Source organism: Urtica dioica, chromosome 3 (assembly GCF_054948205.1).
Source record: "Urtica dioica subsp. dioica isolate 48M chromosome 3, U.dioica_male_clone48M_v1_H2, whole genome shotgun sequence".
Taxonomy (NCBI): domain Eukaryota; kingdom Viridiplantae; phylum Streptophyta; class Magnoliopsida; order Rosales; family Urticaceae; genus Urtica; species Urtica dioica.
Window position 1 is genome coordinate 23,741,378 of NC_142758.1, and position 21,324 is coordinate 23,762,701.

Below are 21,324 nucleotides of genomic sequence, written 5' to 3' on the forward strand. Positions count from 1 at the left end.
AAACGGGAACAAGCGTGCACGTAAGACGCCTCCGTGGCGCGCCATAAGCCATCCCCGAGATGCAGGCTAAAGACGCCCCCGCGGCGCGCCCAAGAGACATCCCCGAGATGCAGGCTAAAGACGCCCCCGCGTCGCGCCCAAGAGACATCCCCGAGATGCAGGCTAAAGACGCCCCCGCGGCGCGCCCAAGAGACATCCCCGAGATGCAGGCTAAAGACGCCTTCGCTGCGCGCCATAAGCCATCCCCGAGATGCAGGCTAAAGACGCCCCCGCGGCGCGCCCAAGAGACATCCCCGAGATGCAGGCTAAAGACGCCCCCGCGGCGCGCCCAAGAGACATCCCCGAGATGCAGGCTAAAGACGCCCCCGCGGCGCGCCCAAGAGACATCCCCGAGATGCAGGCTAAAGACGCCCCCGCGGCGCGCCCAAGAGACATCCCCGCGATGCAGGCTAAAGACGCCCCCGCGGCGCGCCCAAGAGACATCCCAGAGATGCAGGCTAAAGACGCCCCCGCGGCGCGCCCGAGAGACATCCCAGAGATGCAGGCTAAAGACGCCCCCGCGGGGCGCCCAAGAGACATCCCCGAGATGCAGGCTAAAGACGCCCCAGCGGCGCGCCCAAGAGACATCCCCGAGATGCAGGCTAAAGACGCCTCCGCGGCGCGCCCAAGAGACATCCCCGAGATGCAGGCTAAAGCCGTCCCTCGCGACGCACCAAAGACGCCTACATGGCGCACGTAAGACGCGTAAAGGCGCAGCCCGTAAGACGCCTACATGGCGCAACCTAAGACGCCTACATGGCGCACGTAAGACGCGTAAAGGCGCAGCCTGTAAGACGCCTACATGGCGCAACCTAAGACGCCTACATGGCGCAACCTAAGACGCCTACATGGCGCACGTAAGACGCGTAAAGGCGCAGCCCGTAAGACGCCTACATGGCGCAACCTAAGACGCCTACATGGCGCACTTAAGACGCCTACATGGCGCACGTAAGACGCCTACATGGCGCAACCTAAGACGCCTACATGGCGCACTTAAGACGCCTACATTGCGCAGCCTAAGACACCTAAACGACGCACAAAACCGTCTCTCACAACGCGCTCTGAGTCGCCACGAGGTGTTGCATATGATGACTAAATCGCAACGCATCTGAACCGCCGTACGAGGCGCAGTTCATGCCATCTTCGCCATCGCCAACTAAACACGATCACCGTGGGAGAATCCCCGTTCCATGCGAGTTAATTGAAGCTGCTCGCAAAAACTCGCGAGCCCCGCCTCTGAGCAAGAACCTCGCTCAGCCTGAACTAGCTAAGACTTCTCTCCTCGAGTCGAGTCATTCTCCTCGAGTCAAGCTTCGCTCCTCGAGTCGAGTCATTCCCCTTGAGTCGAGCCTCGCTCCCCGAGTCGAGTCACTCTCCTCGAGTCGAGCCTTGCTCCTCAAATCGAACCATTCTCCTCGAGTCGAACTTCGCTCCTCGAGTTGAGCCATTCTCCTCGAGTCGAGCTCTGCTCCTCGAGACGAGTCATCCTCCTCGAGTCGAGCTTCGCTTCTCGAGTTGAGCCATTCTCCTCGAGTCGAGCTCTGCTCCTCGAGACGAGTCATCCTCCTCGAGTCGAGCTTCGCTCCTTGAGTGGAGCCATTCTCCTTGAGTCGAGCATCGCTCCTTAAAGTCGAGCCGCTCTCCTTGAATCGAGCATTGCTCCTCGAGTCAGGACATCCTCCTTAAGTCGAGTCACGCCCTCCTCGAGTCGAGCCATGCTCCTCGAGTCGAGTCACTCTCCTCGAGTCATCCCCCTCGAGTCGAGCATCACCCCTCTCATCAAGTCATTCTCCCCGAGTTGAGTCTTGCTCCTCGAATTGAGTCATACACCTCGAGTCGAGCATCGCTCCTCGAGTAGAGTCATATTCCTTAATGTCCAGCCAGTCTCCTTGAGTCGAGTCTAGCCCCTCGAGTTGAGACTTGAGTCGGCTCCCCGAGTCGAGCCTAGCCCCTCGAGTTGAGACTCGAGTCGGCTCCCCGAGTTGAGCTTCGCTCCTTGAGTTGAGACTTGATTCAGTCTCCTCAAGTCGAGCTTCGCTCCTCGAGTCGAGCCTTGAGTCAGTCTCCTCGAGTCGAGCTTCGCTCCTCGAATCGAGCCTTGAGTCAGTCTCCTCGAGTCGAGTCCCACTCCTCGAACAAACGCCTGGAGCGACCTGAAGAACAGGTCAGCCAAGGTAGAGACCCGCGCTCGCGCCTGGGGAATAAGGGCCGATCTTCCGAACGCAGACGAAGAAGCGTCACCAAGGCGGGAATGGCGGATGCCCCGTGAGGCCGACTTATGCTTGATGCGTGGTCAAACTTTTAGCGTTTATCCCTGAGCAGTCGAAGCCCTCCGATGCGGCAGAGCCTTCCGCCAGGTGCCGCTCCGTCTTCTCGAAGCATCAGCCCGCAGCATCAACCTCCGTCTTCGAGACCTCGGAATGAGCACGCCTTTGCAAAATGCAAAAGTGCAGTCGCCTTCCAAGCTGGCCGAGACGGAAGCCATGATCTTCCCCTAATAGGTCACGATTACACAATCGTCACCCTGCTAGTCACCATCGAGTCCCATGGACTCCGGATTGATGATATTATCAAACAAAACGCCATCGAAGGTTAACTCGGGCGTAACATTGCCAAAAGATCAATAAGCCGCGACGCGCCGGCACACCTCTACACAAATGCACGCCCCACTTGTGCATGCATATCCCATTTGCTCCGGGGCTAGAGCGACGAACGCAAGCGCGTTCGCCTCGCCCACGTTGAGCTACGCCTCCTATCCGCTTGGATCCTCCCCCACGTGTACATCACACACTCGTGTCGAGAGAGACGGAAAAGCGAGAGAGAGCACTAGCAATTGTGAGAGTATTCTTTATAATCACAAAGGCTTCGCAACAGTGAAGCTCTGGAAAGTCTATTTTCCTCAAACGCCCGGCGGAAACAACTAAGAGTTCACCGCCCGGGGCCTCCCGAGCAATGAAATTGGGGGGATAATGTTGTCGGTCGTTTTCAGAAAACCCGAGACGCCAAGAAGACACGCCATTCAAAGGGCCGATGGTCAGGCCGGAGGTCCTAAAGAGCGGCGAGCCTTCTCTCACGAGTCGACTGACAAGTCCTCGTGCCAAATCCTCATGCCCCTCGAGTCGAGCCCCGAGTCGTTCCTCGAGTCGAGCCTTGGGTTGTTCCTCGAGTCGAGCCTCGGGTCGGCCTCCTCGAGTCGAGCTTCACTCCTCGAGTCGAGCCTTGAGTCGCTCCTCGAATCGAGTCACTCTCGCCAAGTAGAAACCTTCATATTTCATGTGGCAAGAATGGTATTCGAAGGCCCGCAAGAGCCCGACGAGGCGGGCCATGCGCCGCGCGCGCAGCCGCGCCGGCCAACCAAGCACAGCAGCCCGCGCACCGCGCCAGACAGGCCGCGCGCCGCGCCAAGCAGACCGCGCGCCGCGCGATGACACGCCCGCGCCGCACATCCAACGCCGCGCCTGGTGACCCGCGCGCCGCGCCCCCTGCGCCGCGCGCCGCGCGTTGTGCGCCGCACTTTGTGCGCCGCGCGCGCCGTGCGCCTCCACTTGATGCCACATGCGTTCCTAGTCCCACATGGATGAAAAAGAAGCCTTCTAAGGCCCCCAAACACCTATAAATACCCCCTCCGATTGAGGGGAAAGCCATCCCATTCTTTCTCAAGGAACTTGAGACTTCTCTCCGCTTCTCTAGATGCCATCCTTGGCCTGAAGCGGATTCTCCACGATTTCTCGCTCTCGGAGATTCTGAAGCGCTTTCCGGGGACTCCTGAGTGCCGTCTCTCTTGATCGAGCGATTAATCTTGAGCCCACGAGTGCTCTAACGGTTTTCTACTGAAAATCGCCTACGCGTCTAGCCCGCTAGACGCGTCCGCCATTTCTAACAAGAAATCGCCTACGCGTCCGGCATTTCCGACTAGGAATCGCCTACGCGTCCGGAATCTCCGCCACAACAAGGAACTCTTGACTTAGAGTCTTCCACGTCTCCAAAGGAGAGAAAACACACATTCTCTCTCGCACACGCGATCTCCGAAGTCCTGAGACGCCGCCGAGGACTCCTCGCGCCCCGTTTCCTTCGTCGAGTACGCCTCTCCACCAAGGCTCCGCGCCTCATACTGCGTCCTACACGCTTGAACTACGTTCTGACCTGATCCCACACACGGGTACGTAGGCAGCCGACACCCAAGGCACGGTCACTCATCCTCCTCACCCCTTACCTCTCCCGAGAGGCGGGTTGATCGGAGAGAACCCTAACTCGAGACTATCGAGTTCACACTCTTGGCCCGGGTGCGATCACTTGGTCCGGCCTTGGATCGAACCGCCCGAGGTTTTAAATAGTTGTTCATTTTCGTGCGACAACAAACTCCACTCGAGAAGTCATGTGTAGAGTAGGCACGAGGAATTATCAGTCGACTCGCGACCCGGAACACAACTCAAGGATCATGTATAGAGTCGGCACGAGGAATTATCAGTCGACTCATGGACTGGAAACTCAACTCGAGGAGTGAACTCCACTCGAGGAGTCATGTTTAGAGTCGGCAAGCGGAATTATCAGTCGACTCATGGACTTGGAACTCAACTCGAGGAGTGATCTCCACTCGAGGAGTAATGTTTAGAGTCGACACGAGGAATTATAACTCGACCCGCGGACTGGGAACTCAACTCGAGGAGTGAACTCCACTCGAGGTGTCATGTTTAGAGTCGGCACGACGAATTATCAGTCGACTCATGGACTCGGAACTCAACTCGAGGAGTGACCTCCACTCGAGGAGTAATGTGTAGAGTCGGCACGAGGAATTATAAGTCGACTCGCGGACTCGGAACTCAACTCGAGGAGTGAACTCCACTCGAGGAGTCATGTGTAGAGTCGGCACGAGGACTTATTAGTCGACTCGTGTACTCAGAACTCAAGTCGTGGATTGAACTCTATTCGAGGAGTCATGTGTAGAGTCTGCACGAGGACTTATCACTCGGCTCGTGGACACGGAACTCAACTCGAGGAGTAAACTCCACTCGAGGAGTCATGTGTAGAGTTAACACGAGGAATTATCAGTCGACTCGTGGACTCGGCGCTTAACTCGAGGAGTGAACTCCACTCGAGGAGTCATGTGTAGAATCGGCACGAGGAAGTATCTGTCGACTCATGGACTCGGAACTCAACTCGAGGAGTGACTTCCACTCGAGGAGTAATGTGTAGAGTCGGCACGAGGAATTATAAGTTGACTTGCGGACTAGGAACTCAACTCGAGGAGTGAACTCCACTTGAGGAGTCATGTGTAGAGTCGGCACGAGGAATTATCAGTCGACTCGAAGGCCTCGAAACTCAACTCGAGGAGTGACCTCTACTCGAGGAGTCATGTGTAGAGTTGGCACAAAGACTTAACAGTCGGCCCGTGGACTCGGAACTCAACTCGAGGAGTGAACTCCACTTGAGGAGTCATGTGTAGAGTCGGCACGAGGAATTATCAGTCGACTCGAAGGCCTCAAAACTCAACTCGAGGAGTGAACTCTACTCGAGGAGTCATGTGTAGAGTTGGCACAAAGACTTAACAGTCGGCCCGTGGACTCGGAACTCAACTCGAGGAGTCAGTAGAGTCAGCACGAGGAATTATATGTCGAATCGCAGACTCGGAACTCAACTTGAGGAGTCATGTGTAGAGTTGGTATGAGGAATTATCAGTCGACTCGTGGACTCGGAACTCTACTCGAGGAGCGAACTCCACTCGAAGAGTCATGTGTAGAGTCGGCACGAGGAATTATTAGTCGACTCGCGGCCTCGAAACTCAACTCGAGGAGTAAACTCAACTCGAAGAGTCATGTGTAGAGTCGGCACGAGGACTTATCAGTCGACTCGCGGACTCGGAACTCAACTCGAGGAGTGAACTCCACTCGAGGAGTCATGTGTAGAGTCGGCACGAGGACTTATTAGTCGACTCATGTACTCAGAACTCAAGTCGTGGATTGAACTCTATTCGAGGAGTCATGTGTAGAGTCTGCACGAGGACTTATCACTCGGCTCGTGGACACGGAACTCAACTCGAGGAGTAAACTCCACTCGAGGAGTCATGTGTAGAGTTAACACGAGGAATTATCAGTCGACTCGTGGACTCGGCGCTTAACTCGAGGAGTGAACTCCACTCGAGGAGTCATGTTTAGAGTAGGCACGAGGAATTATCAGTCGACTCGCGACTCGGAACTCAACTCGAGGATCATGTATAGAGTCGGCACGAGGAATTATCAGTCGACTCATGGAATGGAAACTCAACTCGAGGAGTCATGTTTAGATTCGGCACGAGGAATTATCAGTCGACTCATGGACTCAGAACTCAACTCGAGGAGTGACTTCCACTCGAGGAGTAATGTGTAGAGTCGGCACGAGGAATTATAAGTCGACTCGCGGACTAGAAACTCAACTCGAGGAGTGTACTCCACTTGAGGAATCATGTGTAGAGTCAGCACGAGGAATTATCAGTCGACTCGAAGGCCTCGAAACTCAACTCGAGGAGTAAACTCTACTCGAGGAGTCATGTGTAGAGTTGGCACAAAGACTTAACAGTCGGCCCGTGGACTCGGAACTCAACTCGAGAAGTGAACTCCACTCGAGGAGTCATGTGTAGAGTTAGCACGAGGAATTATATGTCGACTCGCAGACTCGGAACTCAACTTGAGGAGCCATGTGTAGAGTTGGTATGAGGAATTATTAGTCGACTCATGGACTCGGAACTCTACTCGAGGAGCGAACTCCACTCGAAGAGTCATGTGTAGAGTCGGCACGAGGAATTATTAGTCGACTCGCGGACTCAAAATTCAACTCGAGGAGTAAACTCCACTCGAGGAGTCATGTGTAGAGTCGGCACGAGGACTTATCAGTCTACTCGCGGACTCGGAACTCAACTCGAGGAGTGAACTCCACTCGAGGAGTCATGTGTAGAGTCGACACGAGGACTTATTAGTCGACTCGTGTACTCAGAACTCAAATCGTGGAGTGAACTCCATTCGAGGAGTCATGTGTAGAGTCTGCACGAGGACTTAACACTCGGCTCGTGGCCTCGGAACTCAACTCGAGGAGTCATGTGTAGAGTTAGCACGAGGAAATATCAGTCGACTCGTGGACTCGGCGCTGAACTCGAGGAGTGAACTCCACTCGAGGAGTCATGTGTAGAATCGGCACGAGGAAGTATCAGTCGACTTGTGGACTCGGATCTCCACTCCAGAGGTATTGTATAGAGTCAGCATAAGGAGTAATCAGTCGACTCGTGTACACGGAACTCAACTCGAGGAGTGAACTCACCTCGAGAAGTCATGTTTAGAGTAGGCACGAGGAATTATCAGTCGACTCGCGACTCGGAACTCAACTCGAGGATCATGTATATAGTCGGCACAAAGAATTATCAGTCGACTCATGGACTGGAAACTCAACTCGAGGAGTGAACTCCACTCGAGGAGTCATGTTTAGAGTCGGCACGCGGAACTATCAATCGACTCATGGACTCGGAACTCAACTCGAGGAGTGACCTCCACTCGAGGAGTAATGTATAGAGTCGTCACGAGGAATTATAAGTCCACTCGCGGACTGGAACTCAACTCGAGGGGTGAACTCCACTCGAGGAGTCAAGTTTAGAGTCGGCACGAGGAATTATCAGTCGACTCATGGACTCAGAACTCAACTCGAGGAGTGACCTCCATTCGAGGAGTAATGTGTAGAGTCGGCACAAGGAATTATAAGTCGACTCGCGGACTCGGAACTCAACTCGAGGAGTGAACTCCACTTGAGGAGTCATGTGTAGAGTCGGCACGAGGAATTATCAGTCGACTCGAAGGCCTCGAAACTCAAATCGAGGAGTGAACTCTACTCGAGGAGTCATGTGTAGAGTTGGCACAAAGACTTAACAGTCGGCCCGTGGACTCGGAACTCAACTCGAGGAGTGAACTCCACTCGAGGAGTCATGTGTAGAGTCAGCACGAGGAATTATATGTCGACTCGCACACTCGGAACTCAACTTGAGGAGTCATGTGTAGAGTTGGTATGAGGAATTATCAGTCGACTCGTGGACTCGGAACTCTACTCGAGGAGCGAACTCCACTCGAAGAGTCATGTGTAGAGTCGGCACGAGGAATTATTAGTCGACTCGCAGACTCGAAACTCAACTCGAGGAGTCATGTGTAGAGTCGGCACGAGGACTTATCAGTCGACTCGCGGAGTCGGAACTCAACTAGAGGAGTGAACTCCACTCGAGGAGTCATGTGTAGAGTCGGCACGAGGACTTATTAGTCGACTCGTGTACTCAGAACTCAAGTCGTGGAGTGAACTCCATTCGAGGAGTCATGTGTAGAGTCTGCACGAGGACTTATCACTCGGCTCGTGGACTCGGAACTCAACTCGAGTAGTAAACTCCACACGAGGAGTCATGTGTAGAGTTAGCACGAGGAATTATCAGTCGACTCGTGGACTCGGCGCTTAACTCGAGGAGTGAACTCCACTCGAGGAGTCATGTGTAGAATCGGCATGAGGAAGTATCACTCGACTTGTGGACTCGGAACTCCACTCCAGAAGTATTGTATAGAGTCAGCATGAGGAGTAATCAGTCGACTCAAGTACACGGAACTCAACTCGAGGAGTTGATACGAACCTCGGCCGACTAAGCTCCGAGACCCGATACCCCAATAGCACAGCGACGGATCGTCTACGTTTTAGGAACGAAGGTGGATCGAATGACGCCACGGACGGATGCGAATGGCCGTCTGATGAGTCGGGCTCGAACTCCTACACGCACCGCTTTGTAAGAGACTCGAATAGTTCTAAACGAACCAAAGAGAGAATGAAATCCTCACAGGAAGTGTTTAACTCGAAATTCAAATTGTGTGTCTTTCCATTCAGCCTAAAGGCTTAATTTATAGAGTTTACATAGGTCAAATTCGTAGCTCCATGGGCCCCATAACCTAATCAGCCCATTTAGCCTTATTTAAGCAATAATAAACATAAAAACAAAGGACCAGCCCAATACAAACCATACGGGCTTTTTAAATAACATGTCTTGGCCCAAATATCATAAACTGAAAATAGAAAAATAGTAATAGTCCGACTAATTCAATTCAGCCCAAATAACGTTCTTCATTGGTGTTTCTTGGCTTCCTTGAATTCTCTCCTTTGCGAGCTCGTCCCCTTCCTCATCTTGGAGCTTGATGATCAGATTGTTAAGCTCCTCCTTGAATCTCCTCGCTCGAGCTCTCGTCACGGGTCCTTCCGGCACTTGGTATTTTGCTTGCGGCTCCTTTTGGGGCATGTCCTCATCATTCCCCTCGTCTTGAAAAGGATTTGCCCTCAAATCATGATCTGCATCAAAAGGAGATAAGTCAGTCACATTGAATGTAGCGCTAACATTATACTCACCTGGAAGATCCAATTTGTAGGCATTATCGTTGATCCTGCGAATAACTTGGAATGGTCCATCGCCACGCGGCTGTAGTTTGGACTTGCGTTGCTCCGGAAAACGCTCCTTGCGCATATGTAACCAGACCCAATCACCTGGTTCAAAAATCACTCTCTTGCGGCCCTTGTTGGCTTGCTGCGCATACTGCTCCGTTCTTCGCTCAATGTTGAGTCGTGCCCTCTCGTGAAGCTGCTTAACAAGCTTTGCTTTCTGTTCACCATCTAAATTCACATGCTCAGAGGTAGGAATAGGAGATAAATCCAACGGCGTTAGTGGGTTAAAACCATAGACAATCTCAAACGGTGAGAACTTAGTAGATGAATGAATAGCGCGGTTATAAGCAAACTCAACATGGGGTAAACAATCTTCCCAAGTATTGATATTCTTCTTAATTATTGCCCTCAACAAAGTCGACAAGGTCCTATTAACTACTTCGGTCTGACCATCAGTTTGGGGGTGACAAGTAGTCGAAAACAACAACCTAGTACCCAACTTAGCCCATAAGGTCTTCCAAAAGTAACTTAAGAACTTGGTATCCCTATCCGAGACAATCGTCCTAGGCATGCCATGCAACCTAACAATCTCTCGAAAGAACAGATCAGCAACATTAGAAGCATCATCGATTTTGTGACATGGGATAAAATGTGCCATCTTTGAAAACCTATCAACCACTACAAAAACAGAATCACGACCTCGCTTAGTCCTAGGCAAGCCTAACACAAAATCCATAGATATATCTACCCAAGGTGAGCTAGGAATAGGCAAAGGTGTATACATACCGTGTGATTGAACTTTCGACTTAGCTTTCCTACATGTGATACAATTACCACAGATCCTCTCAACATCACGCTTCATGCGAGGCCAATAAAAGTGCTCTTGGATCACTCCTAGAGTTTTTGCTATCCCAAAATGTCCCATAAGGCCCCCACCATGAGCTTCCCTAACTAACAACTCCCGAAGAGAACAACTAGGCACACAAAGTCTACCAAGCCTGAACAAAAACCCATCATGCCTAAAGTAATCTCCCGACGCCAACTTCTCACACTTCGTAAATATCTCACTAAACTCTCGGTCTTCTGGATACAACTCTTTGATATGTTCAAAACCAAGCAGTTTAGCATCTAAAGTGGAAAGTAAAACATACCTTCGAGAAAGGGCATCGGCTACCACATTCTCCTTACCTTGCTTGTACTTGATGACATATGGAAACGGCTCGATGAACTCCATCCATTGCGCATGCCGTTTGTTGAGCTTTTGTTGTCCCTTTAAGTACTTCAGTGACTCATGATCGGTGTGGACCACAAACTCTCTTGGCAAAAGGTAGTGCTGCCAAGTCTCTAAAGCTCGAATCAATGCGTACATCTCCTTGTCGTAAGTGGGGTAGTTAAGGGTGGCCCCACTCAGTTTTTCGCTGAAATACGCAATCGGCCGTCGGTCTTGCATGAGAACTGCTCCGATTCCCACGCCGGACGCATCACACTCCACCTCGAATGGTTTATCGAAGTTAGGTAATGCGAGACAAGGAGGGTTGACTAATTTCTCTTTGATTGCGGTGAACGCCTCCTCTTGTGCTTGCCCCCATGCGAACGCCACATGTTTCTTCATCACCTCCGTGAGCGGGGCAGCGATCGTGCTAAAATCTCTGACAAAGCGCCTATAGAAGCTCGCTAAGCCATGAAAACTCCGTACTTGAGCTGCATTTGTCGGTGTCGGCCACTCCTGAATAGCCTTCACTTTTTCCTCATCTACCTGCACTCCTTTTGAACTTACAACAAAACCCAAGAAAACAACGTGATCGGTGCAAAAGGTGCACTTGTCAAGGTTAGCAAATAACTGTTCACGTTTGAGTACAATAAAAACCTCACGCAAGTGTAAGACATGATCATCCAAGGTCTTGCTATAAATCAAAATATCATCAAAGTATACCACCACAAATTTACCAATGAATGAACGCAAAACATGATTCATAAGTCGCATAAATGTGCTAGGTGCATTAGTCAAACCAAAAGGCATCACTAACCATTCATACAACCCAAGTTTAGTTTTAAAAGCGGTTTTCCATTCATCCCCCTCTTTCATTCTAATCTGGTGGTACCCACTCTTTAAATCAATTTTAGAGAAAACACACGCACCATGTAATTCATCTAGCATATCATCCAATCTAGGAATGGGAAATCGATACCTGACCGTGATGTTGTTGATGGCTCGGCAATCCACACACATCCTCTGAGACCCATCCTTCTTTGGAACCAATAGAACTGGTACGGCGCAAGGGCTCATGCTCTCTCTAATGTACCCCTTTGACAAAAGTTCCTCGACTTGCCGTTGCAACTCCTTCGTTTCCTCAGGGTTGGTTCGGTAGGCCGGTCTGTTTGGAAGCGAGGCCCCGGGTACAAGGTCAATCTGGTGCTCAATTCCCCGAATCGGTGGTAGTCCTGTTGGCATGTCTCGAACAACAACGTCCTTGAACTCCTGCAAAAGAGAAACAATGGCAGTAGGTAGAACCTCGCCAAGTTGGTTAGTGAATAAGGCAGCCTCCTTGTACACAAGTAAAATCATCGGCTGTTTGGCAAAGAAGGCTTTCCTCACATCACTCTTTCCCGCAAAGAAGTTGTTTTGTTTTCTCTCACCGATTTTGTTTTTCATGACCCCATCCTTTCTTTCACTCCCCACTTCTCTCTCGGGTTTTCTCTCTGGGACTCTCTCTTTTTTTCTCTCTGTTTTTACCTCATCCCTTGGTTCTTTTCCCTTCTCTAGGGCCCTAAACCTTTCCCTCTCTTGTTGCATCCTCAGTTGATCTTCATGAACTTGCTTTGGAGTCAGGGGGGCGAGGGTGATGGTACGATTCTTGTGCCTGAGGGAGTACTTGTTGGTGTAGCCGTCATGAGTCACCCTCCGATCGAATTGCCACGGCCGCCCCAAAAGTATATGCCCCGCGTCCATTGGTGCCACGTCACAGAGCACCGAGTCCTCATAGCTGCCAATCCGGAAACTGATAAGGACTTGTTTGTAGACACGTACCTCTTCACCATCATTAAACCACTGAAGCTTGTAAGGACGAGGGTGGTTTGTCGTGGGAAGTCCAAGTTTCTTCACTACAGCAACGCTGGCTATGTTCGTACAACTCCCTCCATCTACGATAACGCTGAACACCTTCTCACCAATATGGCACCTGGTGTGAAAGATGTTTTCACGCTGCTCCTCATCATCTCGTACGACCTGTGCGTTCATAGTTCGTCGAGAGACCAACACGAGCTCTGCTGGTGCCTCAATTTCCTCGTCTGACTCTTCTCCAGTACACTCTTGATCTTCCTCTTCATCGTCGGTAACCATCTCTCCGGTCGGAAGAATCGTCATGCTCCTCTTATTCGGGCATTGATTTGCGAAGTGACCAACTCCCTGGCATTTGAAGCACTTGATATCACGATTTCGCTGAAATGACGTCTCCGGTTTCTTTTGAGCACTGGGACCAGGACTAGATGTGGTTGGGGCCGTGGAAGTGCTTGGCTTGGCTACGTCCCCTCGTGGTTTGAAACTGCTCTTTTCGTCTCGGTTGAAGGTCTTCTTCCATGCAGGTTGGTCTGAGAATCGGTTTCCCCGCATGCTACCCCTCGTCTTGAGCTGCTTCTCAATCTTGACGGCCAAGTGAACCAAATCCTCCATCTCGACATAATGCTGCAACTCCACCTTGTCCGCTATGTCAGGGTTCAGCCCGTTGATAAATCTGGCCATGGTAGACTCGCGATCTTCCTCGATGTTTGCTCGGATCATGGCAACCTCCATTTCCCGGTAGTACTCCTCAACACTGTGAGTGCCTTGCCGTAGGCGCTGAAGCTTCTGGTAGAGCTCTCGGTAATAGTGGCGAGGCACGAATCTCTTCCTCATGATGGCCTTCATCTCATCCCAAGTCTCTATCGGCTCCTCTCCATCCCGTTGCCTACTCGTCACCAGCTGATCCCACCAAACAATAGCATAATCAGTGAATTCAGCGGCAGCAAGTATTACCTTCTTGCGTTCGGTGTAGTTGTAGCAATTGAACACAAACTGGGCTTTGGTCTCCCATTCAAAGTAGGCGTCCGGGTCACTTTTCCCTTGGAATGTTGGAATCTTCTGCTTGATGCCACCAATCCCTCCGTCTTCTCTGTCCCTTCCTCCTTGTCTTCTTTCGAACCTTCTCTCGTTTCGTCCTCCTCTCCTATAGTCCTCCTCTTCAAAATCATTCTCCATCTCATCTTCTGTCTCCTCCCTAGGCTGTCTTCGTCTTCCTCTGTTGGGAGCTTGTTGGCCTTCTTCCACTCTCTCAACACGTTCTCGTAGTGGCTCCAACTCTTCCCTCATCATCCTCCGCATTTCTCCTATCATGGCTTGCATCATCAGCCTCCGGTCTGGAAGTCCCTCATTTGCGTCGCCGTTGTCAGACATGGTCGCTGCAAGATATTGTTAGTAACAAAAGAAAACCTCACCAAACTCTCCCTCACGTGTTTACACTCTAATAATATCACTCAGCGCTCGTGTTTGATAATGGCGATAGTTATACTCTCTCTGCCTTTTACCACTCACTCAAACTCTCTATAGGCTCGTACCGAACTACTCAGAGACCAAGAAGGTGATGAAAGGAATTCGAAAACGATACACCAAAACGACACAAACGACACTCAAACGACACGAACAATAAAACGACACCCCAAATGACACGAACACGAAAGACAACACCACGGAAAGTTATGATCAGGTCTTATATAAGTCCCAAAAAAAAATTCTCCCAAGGTGCGACAAACAGCCCAAAATGACAAATGGCGACAAAAAAAATTTCGATAGGATGTAGGATACCTAAAAACGCTCCAAAACACACCAGGAATTTATCAGGAAAATAAAATTTCTTGAGCTCAAAAATACTCTTTTTTTCTTTTTTTTTTTTTTTTTTTTTTTTTTCAGATCCTCTTTCTTTCTTTTTTTTTTTTTTTTTTTTTTTTTTTGATATCCGGGAGGTAATGCTAATTCGAAATTAAATGTGAAAAGTCGAAATTAATTGTGAACACACACAAACAGGAAACGAATGAAAGGGAAACTAAATGGGAAATGATTATGGAAATAAAAGAAACTAAAAGAGATCCAGAATTAAGTGAAACTGAAATGTCGAAATTGATTGTGAACAAAAATCCGGAATCAATGAGATACTAGGAATGAATGAAACCCGATTTCAGGATAATAAGAATGAATGCCGAATAAATGAAACCCGATTTCAGGATACTAGGAATCAAGGAGATTTCCGAAATTAAGTGATAAAATCCGGAAATGAATTTTCTTTGACTTCCTAAGATAGACTATGATAATTATAATTGATCTCCACTGAATTCGAACTGATCTCCACGAATTTCCTTTTCTTTTCTTTTTTTTTTTTTTTTTCGGATCTTTTCTTTTCTTTTCTTTCTTTTTTTTTTTTTTTTTTTTTTTTTGATGCTCAAGAACACAGACCTAGCACGAAAAGAACACAGACCTAATACGAAGAAAACAACACAGACTCAACACACCAAATACGTACGTACGGGATGAACACAACACAAATGGAGAAAAGAAAAAAAACAAGGACAGACTCAACAGAACGTTTTAGGGTGATTCAACACAGACTTAACACAACAATTACGTACGTAGTGAATGAACACAACACAAACGGAGAAAAAACAAAGAAAACGAAACAAAGGATAAGCTGACCTAAAAGTAGAGACTAGCTCTGATACCACTTGATACGAACCTCGGCCGACTAAGCTCCGAGACCCGATACCCCAATAGCACAACGACGGATCGTCTACGTTTTAGGAACGAAGGTGGATCGAATGACGCCACGGACGGATGCGAATGGCCGTCTGATGAGTCGGGCTCGAACTCCTACACGCACCGCTTTGTAAGAGACTCGAATAGTTCTAAACGAACCAAAGAGAGAATGAAATCCTCACAGGAAGTGTTTAACTCGAAATTCAAATTGTGTGTCTTTCCATTCAGCCTAAAGGCTTAATTTATAGAGTTTACATAGGTCAAATAGCTCCATGGGCCCCATAACCTAATCAGCCCATTTAGCCTTATTTAAGCAATAATAAACATAAAACAAAGGACCAGCCCAATACAAACCATACGGGCTTTTTAAATAACATGTCTTGGCCCAAATATCATAAACTGAAAATAGAAAAATAGTAATAGTCCGACTAGTTCAATTCAGCCCAAATAACGTTCTTCATTGGTGTTTCTTGGCTTCCTTGAATTCTCTCCTTTGCGAGCTCGTCCCCTTCCTCATCTTGGAGCATGATGATCAGATTGTTAAGCTCCTCCTTGAATCTCCTCGCTCGAGCTCTCGTCACGGGTCCTTCCGGCACTTGGTATTTTGCTTGCGGCTCCTTTTGGGGCATGTCCTCATCAGGAGTGAACTCCACTCAAGGAGTCATGTTTAGAGTAGGCACGAGGAATTATCAGTCGACTCGCGACTCGGAACTCAACTCGAGGATCATGTATAGAGTCGGCACGAGGAATTATCAGTCGACTCATGGACTGGAAACTCAACTCGAGGAGTCATGTTTAGATTCGGCACGAGGAATTATCAGTCGACTCATGGACTCGGAACTCAACTCGAGGAGTGACTTCCACTCGAGGAGTAATGTGTAGAGTCGGCACGAGGAATTATAATTCGACTCGCGGACTAGGAACTCAACTCGAGGAGTGAACTCCACTTGAGGAGTCATGTGTAGAGTCGGCACGAGGAATTATCAGTCGACTCGAAGGCGTTGAAACTCAACTCGAGGAGTCATGTGTAGAGTTGGCACAAAGACTTAACAGTCGGCCCGTGGACTCGGAACTCAACTCGAGGAGTGAACTCCACTTGAGGAGTCATGTGTAGAGTCGGCACGAGGAATTATCAGTCGACTCGAAGGCCTCCAAACTCAACTCGAGGAGTGAACTCTACTCGAGGAGTCATGTGTAGAGTTGGCACAAAGACTTAACAGTCGGCCCGTTGACTCGGAACTCAACTCGAGGAGTGAACTCCACTGGAGGAGTCATGTGTAGAGTCAGCACGAGGAATTATATGTCGACTCGCAGACTCGGAACTCAACTTGAGGAGTCATGTGTACAGTTGGTATGAGGAATTATCAGTCGACTCGCGGACTCGAAACTCAACTCGAGGAGTAAACTCAACTCGAGGAGTCATGTGTAGAGTCGGCACGAGGACTTATCAATCGACTCGCGGACTCGGAACTCAACTCGGGGAGTGAACTCCACTCGAGGAGTAATGTGTAGAGTCGGCACGAGGACTTATTAGTCGACTCGTGTACTAAGAACTCAAGTCGTGGAGTGAACTCCATTCGAGGAGTCATGTGTAGAGTCTGCACGAGGACTTATCACTCGGCTCGTGGACTCGGAACTCAACTCGAGGAGTAAACTCCACTCGAGGAGTCATGTGTAGAGTTAGCTCGAGGAATTATCAGTCGACTCGTGGACTCGGCGCTTAACTCGAGGAGTGAACTCCACTCGAGGATTCATGTGTTGAATCGGTACGAGGAAGTATCAGTCGACTTGTGGACTCGGAACTCCACTCCAGAAGTATTGTATAGAGTCAGTATGAGGAGTAAGCAGTGGACTCATGTACACGGAACTCAACTCGAGGAGTGAACTCCACTCGAGGAGTCATGTTTAGAGTAGGCATGAGGAATTATCAGTCGCCTCGCAACACGGAACTCAACTCGAGGATCATGTATAGAGTCGGCACGAGGAATTATCAGTCGACTCATGGACTGGAAACTCAACTCGAGGAGTGAACTCCACTCGAGGAGTCATGTTTAGATTCGGCACGAGGGATTATCAGTCGACTAATGGACTCGGAACTCAACTCGAGCAGTGACTTCCACTCGAGGAGTAATGTGTAGAGTCGGCAAGAGGAATTATAAGTCGACTCTCGGACTAGGAACTCAACTCGAGGAGTGAACTCCACTTGAGTAATCATGTGTAGAGTCGGCACGAGGAATTATCAGTCGACTCGAAGCCCTCGAAACTCAACTCGAGGAATGACCTCTACTCTAGGAGTCATGTGTAGAGTTGGCACAAAGTCTTAACAGTCGGCCCGTGGACTCGGAACTCAACTCGAGGAGTGAACTCCACTCGAGGAGTCATGTGTAGAGTCAGCACGAGGAATTATATGTCGACTCGCGGACTCGGAACTCAACTTGAGGAGTCATGTGTAGAGTTGGTATGAGGAATTATCAGTCGACTCGTGGACTTGGAACTCAACTCGAGGAGCGAACTCCACTCGAAGAGTCATGTGTAGAGTCGACACGAGGAATTATTAGTCGACTCGCGGACTCGAAACTCAACTCGAGGTGTAAACTCCACTCGAGGAGTCATGTGTAGAGTCGGCACGACGACTTATCAGTCGACTCGCGGACTCGGAACTCAACTCGAGGAGTGAACTCCACTCGAGGAGTCATGTGTAGAGTCAGCACGAGAACTTATTAGTCAACTCGTGGACTCGGAACTCAACTCGTGGAGTGAACTCCATTCGAGGAGTCATGTGTAGAGTCGGCACGAGGACTTATCACTCGGCTCGTGGACTCGGAACTCAACTCGAGGAGTAAACTCTACTCGAGGAGTCATGTGTAGATTTAGCACGAGGAATTATCAGTCGACTCGTGGACTCGGCGCTTAACTCGAGGAGTCATGTGTAGAATCGGCACGAGGAATTATACGTCGACTCGCGGACTCGGAACTCAACTCGAGGAGTCATGTGTAGAGTTAGCACGAGGAATTATCAGTCGACTCGTGGACTCGGCGCTTAACTCGAGGAGTGAACTCCACTCGAGCAGTCATGTTTAGAGTCGGCACGAGGAATTATCTGTCGACTCATAGACTCGGAACTCAACTCGAGGAGTGACCTCCACTCGAGGAGTCATGTGTATAATCGGCACGAGGACTTATTAGTCGACTCGTGGACTCAAAACTGAACTCGAGGAGTGAACTTCATTCGAGGAGTCATGAGTAGAGTCGGCACGAGGGCTTATTAGTCGACTAATGGACTCGGAACTCAACTTGAGGAGTGAACTCAACTCTAAGAGTTATGTATAGAGTCGGCACGATGAGTCAGCAGTCGACTCGTTGACTCGTAACTCCACGAGAGGAGCAAAATCAAATCGAGTAGTTATGTGGAGAGTATCGACGAGGGCTTATCAGTCGACTCGTGGACTCGGAACACAACTCGAGGAGCGAACTCAACTCGAGGAGTTATTTATTGAGTCGGCACGTGGGCTTATCAGTCGATTCGTGGACTCGGAACTCAACTTGAGGTATAAACTCAACTTGAGGAGTGATGTATTGAGTCGGGACGAGGGCTTATCTGTCGACTCGTGGACTTGGAACTCAATTGGAGGAGTGAACTCAACTCTAGGAGTTATGTATAGAGTCGGCACGATGAGTCAGCAGTCAACTAATTGACTCGTACCTCCACTAGAGGAGGGAAATCAGCTCAAGTAGTTATGTGGAGAGTATCGACGAGGGCTTATCAGTCGACTCGTGGACTCGGAACACAACTCGAGGAGCGAACTCAACTCAAGGAGTTATGTGGTGAGTCAACACGAGGGCTTATCAATCGACTCGTGGATACGGGACTCAACTCGAGGAGTTATGTATTGAGTCGACACGAGGGCTTATCAGTCGACTCCTGAATTCAGAAATCAAATCGAGGAGCAAACTCAACTCGAGGAGTTATGTTTAGAGTCAACAAGAGGGCTTATCAGTCGACTCGTGGACTCGGGACTCAACTTGAGGAGTGAACTCATCTCGAGGAGTTATGTATCGAGTCGGCACTTGGGCTTATCAGTCGACTCGTGGACGCGGAACTCAACTCGAGGAGTGAACTCAACTCGAGGAGTTATGTGGAGAGTCAACACGAGGAGTCATCGGTCGACTCGTGGACTCGGAACTCAACTCGAGGATTGAACTCAACTCGAGGAGTTATGTGGGGAGTCAACACGAGGGCTTATCAGTCGACTCGTGGACTCGGGACTCAACGGTAGGAGTTATGTATAGAGTCGACACGTGGGCTTATCAGTCGACTCGTGGACTCGGAACTCAACTTGAGGTGTGAACTCAACTCGAGGAGTGATGTATTGAGTCGGGACGAGGGCTTATCAGTCGACTCGTGGACTCGGAACTCAACTCGAGGAGTGAATTCAACTCGAGGAGTTATGTATTGAGTCGGTACGATGAATCGTTAGTCGACTCATTGACTCAGAACTCAACTAGAGGATCGAAATCAACTCGAGTAGTTATGTGGAGAGTATCCACGAGGGCTTATCAGTCGACTCGTGGGCTCGGAATACAACTCGAGGAGCGAACTCAACTCGAGGAGTTATGTAGAGGGTCAACACGAGGGCTTATCAGTCGACTCGTGGACTCGGGACTCGACTCGAGGAGCGAACTCAACTCGAGGAGTCATGTGTAGAGTCGGCACGAGGACTTATCAGTCGACTCGTCGACTCGGGACTCGACTCGAGGAGTGAACTCAACTCGAGGAGTTATGTGGAGAGTCAACACGATGGCTTATCAATCGACTCGTGGACTCGGAACTCAACTCGAGGAGTTATGTGGAGTGTCAACACGAGGGCTTATTAGTCGACTCGTGGACTCGGGACTCAACTCGAGGACTGAACTCAACTCGAGGAGTTATGTATCGAGTCGGCACGAGGGCGTATCAGTCGTCTCATGGACTCGGAACTGAACTCGAGGAGTGAGCACAACTCGAGAAGTTATTTTGACTCGGCACGAGGGCTTATTAGTCGACTAATTGACTCGGAACTCAACTCTAGGAGTGAAATCAACTCGAGGAGTTATTTATTGAGTCGGCACGAGGAGTCATCAGTCAACTCATGGACTCGGAACTCAACTCGAGGAGTCTCGAGGAGATATGTATCGAGTTGGCACGAGGGCTTATCAGTCGACTCGTGGACTCGGAACTCAACTCGAGGAGTGAACTCAACTAGAGGAGTTATGTGGGGAGTCAACACGATTGCTTAACAGTCGACTCGTGGACTCGGGACTCAACTCGAGGAGTTATGTATAGAGTCGACACGAGGTCTTATCAGTTGACTCGTGGACTCGGAACTCAACTCGAGGAGTTATGTATTGAGTCGGCACGTGGGCTTATCAGTCGATACGTGGACTCGGAACTCAACTTGAGGTGTGAACTCAACTTGAGGAGTGATGTATTGAGTCGGGACGAGGGCTTATCAGTCGACTCGTGGACTTGGAACTCAACTTGAGGAGTGAACTCAACTCTAAGAGTTATGTATAGAGTCGGCACGATGAGTCAGCAGTCGACTCGTTGACTCGTAACTCCACTAGAGGAGCAAAATCAACTCGAGTAGTTATGTGGAGAGTATCGACGAGGGCTTATCAGTCGACTCGTGGACTCGGAACACAACTCGAGGAGCGAACTCAACTCGAGGAGTTATTTATTGAGTCGGCACGTGGGCTTATCAGTCGATTCGTGGACTCGGAACTCAACTTGAGGTGTAAACTCAACTTGAGGAGTGATGTATTGAGTCGGGACGAGGGCTTATCTGTCGACTCGTGGACTTGGAACTCAACTGGAGGAGTGAACTCAACTCTAGGAGTTATGTATAGAGTCGGCACGATGAGTCAGCAGTCGACTCATTGACTCGTAACTCCACTAGAGGAGGGAAATCAGCTCGAGTAGTTATGTGGAGAGTATCGACGAGGGCTTATCAGTCGACTCGTGGACTCGGAACACAACTCGAGGAGCGAACTCAACTCGAGGAGTTATGTGGTGACTCAACACGAGGGCTTATCAGTCGACTCGTGGA

At 49.8% G+C, this 21,324-nt stretch overlaps 1 protein-coding gene across 1 annotated transcript in view; it reads right to left on the reverse strand.

Moving 5' to 3' along the window:
- Positions 1-13,577, reverse strand: part of LOC149402501 (uncharacterized) — a 56,788-nt gene extending 43,211 nt beyond the window's left edge. The window contains exons 1-5 of the mRNA XM_089608406.1: positions 12,234-13,577; positions 11,786-12,089; positions 10,136-11,707; positions 9,427-9,775; positions 9,143-9,369 (exon numbers count right to left, since the gene is read on the reverse strand). Of these exons, the coding sequence (XP_089464532.1) occupies positions 9,143-9,369; positions 9,427-9,775; positions 10,136-11,707; positions 11,786-12,089; positions 12,234-13,363 (3,582 nt within the window). The 5' untranslated portion in view covers positions 13,364-13,577. The remainder of the gene's footprint in view (positions 1-9,142; positions 9,370-9,426; positions 9,776-10,135; positions 11,708-11,785; positions 12,090-12,233) is intronic.
- Between the last annotated feature and the right edge of the window lie 7,747 nt (positions 13,578-21,324).